The sequence below is a fragment of the Neodiprion virginianus genome, chromosome 5 (genome assembly GCF_021901495.1).
Source record: "Neodiprion virginianus isolate iyNeoVirg1 chromosome 5, iyNeoVirg1.1, whole genome shotgun sequence".
In the NCBI taxonomy this organism is placed as follows: domain Eukaryota; kingdom Metazoa; phylum Arthropoda; class Insecta; order Hymenoptera; family Diprionidae; genus Neodiprion; species Neodiprion virginianus.
The window spans coordinates 14,219,017-14,226,420 of NC_060881.1; the positions used below are offsets into that span (position 1 = coordinate 14,219,017).

A 7,404-nucleotide genomic window follows, 5' to 3' on the forward strand; every position below is an offset into this window, starting at 1 on the left:
TTTTACAACAAATATAAGTATATTACAGTATAATACAGTAAATAACATGTGACGCTTAAACTCATGAACGAGGTAGGCAAGGCATACAGTCTTAAACTTTTAAACATTAATAAGTAAAAAACAGGATTAATTTCACTGTATTATCTTCATTATAATATGAATGCAATTTACACTTCAGTCTAAGTAACACGTGGCCTCTATGCTAACACCAAAAATTTAAAAAGTGGAAATAATTGAATTGTACGGTATTTCGTTCACTACAAAATAAATTTAATTAATTTTATAGCGTCAACAACACGTGGTAATTATGCTGTTAAAATGTAGCTTATATGACACGTTCGTAGATTTACCATAGCAGCGCCATCTATTGATTACTTACTCAACCCAGTCGAAAGGTATCGACATCTGTTAGAATCATTTGGAGTTAACAGATAATTGTGACTGTCAAATAATAACAGACAAATAATTAGCAATAAATTAAAATTGCGACTATAATTTGAGATTTAAACTATCCTATCTCTCAAGTTGGATCGAACTGCACATGGTGTGCGTATTTTATTATAATCGGTTAAGTGGTTTAGGAGTCCATTGAGGACAAACATCGTGACACGAGATTTATATATATTAAGATATATATACATATACATGTATATATATATATCATAGATTTCAAAACTGATGACCAATCAGAGCAAAGGGCGCCAATATTTGAAAACTAGAGAATGTTTGAGTATAGATGGCTGAGATGTTGGATATCAGCACGTTTGTTGACAGAGTTACTTTTGTTCTTGAAGATATGAATCATTTCCTCAATAATACGTTTATACCAGTTCGGTTCTGTAGTTAGTGTTATAGAGTTGTTGAAGTCAAAATTATGTCCAAGACTTAAGGAGTGTTCTGCTAAAGCGCATCTATCAGTATCATGGCATTTAATATTAGAGCGATGGCCAGAAATTCTATTTTTTAAATGTTGTGACGTTTGTCCAATATAACTCTTGCTACAGTCTCGACATGGTATTTTGTACACACAGTTGATTTCATCTAAATTAGGAGTTACAGATTTGAGATGAGAAAAGAGAGGATATTTGGTAGTGTTAGAGATTCTAAAAGTAATTTCAATGCCCTCGCCAATCAACACTTTTTTGATTTGGCTAGAAAGATTTTCAATATAGGGTATAGAGATGGAGTTTTTAAATTTGTCCTTAACATTAGTTTGATTGTTGGAGTCTAAATTTCAATCAATCGAGTTGTACATTTTATCCACTCTATACTTTTTGATATCATTAATGAATTTTAAAGGGTAGCCGTTTGAAATGAGAGTTGTTTCGACAAGTTTTAGATTTTTTATGAGAAATTGAGGGTTTGAGAATTTCTCGAGAATTAATCGAGAATTGATCGAGAAATTATATCAAGTTATTAAGCTTAATTACTCGGAAACGGCTTGTCTGACAAAAATCTATAATCAGACCTTTTTTGTAGGAAATTTAATTTTATAAAGGGATAAGTGAACATAAATTTTTTCTCTTCAATATTTCGACAGTTCTGACGTAAAACATCAAATTATTACTAAAAATCAAAAATAGCGATGATAGACCTCTTAAAGTTAATATTAAGGGCTTAAAATTTTATGAAATTTTTGAAGTTATACTTCTTTGGGCGCGTTATGAAAAACTGATGAGAGTGAAATTTCAGGATGCGCGCGCATCACTGTAACACAAAACTGTAACACAAAATTAACAGGATGAAGTTGCCCACTCAACCGAATTCATTAAGTCTCGAAAAAAAGGTGATGTTGGTACGCTTGTCGCCTCTGATCACTGTTTTCATATTTATTTATAATATTTGTCCTCATGGTATTAGTTTTTACAGTGACAACACGTGTTTTATTTTCATACAAGTGCGAATTATATATGTGGCAATAAAATATATTCAGTAGTGATTTAAATTGAATATTTGGATTAATATTATTTACTATTTGTGAATATTAGTGAAAAAATTGTGCTAAAATACTTTTTCAAGTGCTCCAATATAATTGAGGTTAGTTATCCGTATGTATTATTTATTGATATAAATTAAAATATCATTATTTAATATAATTAATACTAAATATTATTAAATTATCAATGTTGAATATTTATCATTGGTTTTTTAATATTTACAAAATAAAGAAATGAATTTAATAGAACATTCAATAAAAAGTTCGTGACAAAAATGTAATAGAGTATTTAAATATAATGTAAGACATCCGTTATTTGTTTTATTGTTTTTTATTACATACTTCTTTTCTTTATCATTGTGTGACAGAAGATTTTGACATGTTGTGTATTTTTTAATGATGCCAAAGAAGTATAACTTCTCACGCGCGTACCTAAGTACACGCACCCATTTTTTTTTTTTGCCATACTGAATGATATTCTCAATATATTTTTGGAAAAAAAAAATAGTCAATTTTTTTGGCCCAGTCTGATATATATATGTAAGTTTGTGGCCTGTTTACCCAAACTCATCCATGAAAAACAACAAACACGCTGAACGGATTACGGAAAGGATAACCACGAGTGACCATCGCGGAGTCATCGCCTCGGGAGAGAGGGGACTGATTGACAGGCGCTCGAGACATCCACTAGCGTCACAGTGAATGCTCTGTAAAATATATTGTAAATTATTCTTTTTCATCACTGTTAACTAAGCCTACATTCCCGATCGCCAAAACCGACATTTTTGTTGATTTAGGTGGCTATAAGTGTTATAATTATTTTTTTTATTATTTATGTAATTATTTGTGATTGGTGTCAATATAATGTTTTAGTATCATTTCTACATCAACCCAAGTCGTTGAGACTTAGGAATTATTATTTCCGCAACCCTTTTAAGTTATAAGAGTCACGCTTATAACTTAAAAATCAACAACAAAATGGAGAAGGTCAAGGTCAAATTCCAGTTCGCCGCAGAAGCCTGGGATGCCAAGACGACCGTCATCAAGGTTAAATCCATCCAAGTATTGGAACAGGAACAAATATTTTCTTTCGAACAAAAAGATCAACCAATTCCGAACCATGCTGAGCTGGCCAAATTACCAGTAGTCAAAGGAATTATCAAAAGTCTGGATAAAAGAGGGAAGCAGAGAAAAGCTATCGTCTTACTGGACGCGCATCTGCAAAGGTTATACTTCGATGAGGAGGGTAATGTAGTGTTCAACGATTATTACCTGGAGGAAATAGAAACCCCCCAACCCATTCCAAACTCATCCAGTTTAACAGTTCCGGCACGTGAAACCTCGATCCAATTGATCTCGAAGGGCATTTTATTAGAAAAATTTTCAAACAGAAATCAGAACGCAAAATCATGGCTCACTTTATTTTTGCTTGAATGTGAAGGATTTAAAGTGAAAGAAAATCAATTCCTCGAGGTTCTGAAACTAGTTTTAGAAGGACCAGCCATAGACTGGTTTACATCAATTTTTAAAACTTATGGTATGACGAAACCTTGGAGCTTTTGAGAAAGTTCCTTTTTCGAAACATTCGGGGAAAAATCGTGGTCAGAGGTCGAATACGCTCACTCTTTTCGTTGGATATGTGGACCATATTTAGATTTTGCATTAAAAAAGAGAAACCTATTAATAGATGCAGATCCAGAATTAGGCGTCAGTTCACAAATAAATTTTATCGTTATTGCCCTGCCAAAATTTGTTCGATCACACCTTCATAAACGTGAATTGAAAACAATAGAAAATTGAATGTCTTGTCTGAGTCAACTTCAACCAATATCAAACAATAACAGCTCACGTATAGAAGTAAATAAGCAAAATCGAAAGTTCGATCCATGTCGTATTTGCGAGAAAGCCGGTTATAAGAATAGATTCTGATGATAACGGGATAGTGGATTAAAGGAGTTATTAATAAGCAAATAATATATTCGTGGTTATAACTGTTAAGTATATCACAATATAAGCAAGTACAAGACACACGTCCGTCCAGGGCGGTGTACTGATAGGAACTGACTATAGCTAAGTGGACAATGGTCTATGCTAATACATTCGGGAACATTCGGAAATCTACTAGCACTGTAAGCCTTGTCCCTCAACGCCCTCTCTCAAGGTACATAGTGCGTGCATACTAATCCAAGCTCTCACACACACTATTTACAATATTTATATTACTCACACATTTCCTGAGTTTACTACCACTCAGACCTTTCGTAAACATATCTGCTGGCATTCTCTCTGTGCTTAAATATTTCACGTCTATCACTCCACACCAGAATTGGGCAGCAGAAATTACTTTCGTCATTTCATTACCCGTAAATTACAATTACTGTGAATAACTGTAATATTTAGTAACTAATTACAATTGCGGGAAATAATTATAAATTTTGATTTACCAATTACAGTTAGTATAAACAATTGTAATTTTATGATTATCAACTACAATTACTCGAAATAATTGTAATTTTTTTGTTGTCAATTAAAATTACTTGAAAAAATTGTAATTCTTTTGCTACTAATTACAATTACTTGGAACAATTGTAATTTTTCTGTTATCCATTACAATTAATGGAAATGATTATGTTTTTTTTTTCAAATTTCAATTGTTTTTCATAATTTATTTAAACGAATTACCTTTGGAAACGTGATGTCGAATTTTTTCATTATTAATTTCATTTTTTAGACCAATTTAAACTGAAAAAGGTAAACGAAGACCATGTTTTAATATCACTGGACGTAGTATCTCTTTTTACTAATGTTCATAACAGTTTAATAAGGAAAATCATCATTGAGCGGTGGGGTGAAATCCAGAAATTTGTGCAATTGGACCAAACTACTCTACTAGAGCTTATTGACTTTTGTTACGACTCGGGATATTTCGTGTTTGATGGCAATTTTTACCTTCAGAAGGAAGGATGTGCTATGGGGAGTCCAGCAAGTCCTTCAATTGCCATCATTGCAGTAGATTATGTTGTTTCAATGGCGTTGACTCACCTTGACTTTGAAATTCCGATTATTAAGTCGTATGTTGATGATCTCTTCGCAGTGGTTCCAAAGGACAAAGTAGACAGCATCTCAGATGTGTTTAATAGTGTTGACAAGGACATCCAGTTTACCTTGGAAGTTGAGAATAACGGGAAGTTGCCTTTTTTGGACATACTAATAGAAAGATCAGAAGATGGTGATGTTATAACTTCTTGGTTCAAGAAACCGTACAGCTCAGGAAGAATTTTGAATTTTAATTCCAATCATCCATTGAGCCAAAAATTGGGGGTTGTAAAAGGGTTTTTGAACAGAGCCATGCGCTTGAGTCATGTGAACAAGACCAAGGAAAGTATTCGCATGGTTAGAAGATTACTGTCATCTAACAATTATCCAAACAAGGTCATCAGCAAGTGTGAGAAAATTGTATCCGAGAGGATTAGAAACAACATCAGCAGCAACAATGTCAACAGGAATTGGTCGTTTAGCAGATTTCCCTACATAAAAGGCTTGTCACCAAGACTGGGATCTTTATTTAGGCACACCAACTGCAAGTTGGTATTCTATAATGTATTAAAGGTTAAGGATCTATTTTCCCGGCTAAAAGACAAAGTGAAGAAAGAAGATAGATCTGGCCTGGTATACAGGATTCCGTGCTCGTGTGGGAAATGGTACGTTGGACAGACCAGGCAAAAATTAAAAGCCAGAGTGAAACAACACAAACTTGACTGCAGACCTGAGAAGTCCATAAAAAACAACAAAACAGCATTAGCGGAACATCACTTTGTTGAGGATGGTCATAACTTTCAGTTCGAAGATGTTGAGATTTTAGATCTGGAGAAAAATTACATGAAGAGAAACCTAAGTGAAATGATTTTTATTAAGGCGATGAATTGTGTCAATTTTAGATCCGACACGCAAAACCTCAGTACAATTTACAGTGACCTATTAAATGATGTTAAGGATTTAGTGAAGTCATAGTAATTATTTTTATTTTACTCAGAGGTTGAACTTTCGCGCACAATATGAATAGTACTAGTCATGGACAACAGAGTCATGTTGACAATACAGATAATGCGACCTCCACACGTACTATCACACTGTGTGAGAGTAGTACAGTCTGTGATTTAAGAGTCACTACGTTTGACATGTGTATTTGTCCATCATTATATTTGTCCATTTTATTTTATTCAAATTGATTTATTGGCACAATGAATTTATAATTTTATTAAAAAAAATGTATATATCTTTCTAGTCTTATTTAAACATATTTTTGACTTGATGTTATGGACCAGAGGATTTTAACGATGATTTAACCTCAAAAGTAAATATTTTGTAATTTTGTTTAGTTTATTATTTCTGAATTTGTAACTTACATGTATCATGTCTATTGTCTTATGCAACTTAATTTTAAAGTTTATGTACATCTGTTACAGCTTGCCTGATGAAGTTGGAAAATAAATGAAACCAACGAAACGTTGCAAATTTTGATAAGTTGAATCTGATCAATTCTGTCCAAGTTTCCAAGAAAATTTATTATTTATTTGTTATTATTTCACAGGAATAATGTTAGAGAAAAAAATTCAATTGGACCACATCGTGTGGTTTACAATCACTCAAACGAATTTTAATGATATCTGATTTAATTACAATCACTGAGGATAATTGAAATGATTTCTGATTAAATTCCAATCACTGAAAGTAATTTTGATAAACTTTGATTAAATTCAAATTACTCCATGTAATTTTAATGAAATCCAATTCAATTACAATTACTGGAAATAATTTCGATGGACTCTGAGTCAATTACAATTATCAAAAGTAATTTCACTGAACTTCGATTCAATTATTATTACTGAAAATAATTTCAATGGAATTCGATGTCATTAAAAATTATCCTTAGTGATTTGTAATTGTTAATTTTTTATTACAATTTTGCCCAGCACTGCTCCACACGCATACTTATTCCTTACAAAGTGATGTCTAACATCTATATGCTTTGTACGCTGGTGATATACGTCATTCTTAATCATACTGATTGCACTCTGGTTATCATTCAGTATTGTGACAATTTCTGAGTCTTCCTGTATACCTAAACTAACTAATAAGCCTTTCAAATATAATGCTTCTTTCGTAGCCTTCGCTACGGCCATGTACTCTGCCTCTGTACTTGAGAGCGCCACTGTTTTCTGTTTTCGCGCCTCCCAACTAATAACAGATCCCGCCAGAATAAATCCATATCCCGTATACGACTTACGATCCATTGAGTCCCCTCCCCAGTTAGCATCTACAACTGCAAATAAAGCTAATCCGGTTTGCTCAAATTTTAACCCGTAGTCTATTGTACCCTTCAAATACCTTAAAACCCTTTTCGCGGCTTTCCAATGATCTACATTGTAATTGGTATTGAACTGACTTAAGAAATTTACCGCGTATGC

General features: G+C 32.9%; 1 protein-coding gene across 1 annotated transcript; it reads left to right on the forward strand.

The window, feature by feature from the left end:
* Positions 1–4,906: 4,906 nt before the first annotated feature.
* On the forward strand, positions 4,907–5,947 carry LOC124305561 (uncharacterized). The gene has a single exon (XM_046765136.1). It carries the CDS (start codon positions 4,907–4,909, stop codon positions 5,945–5,947), a length of 1,041 nt encoding a protein of 346 aa, XP_046621092.1.
* Positions 5,948–7,404: the final 1,457 nt, after the last annotated feature.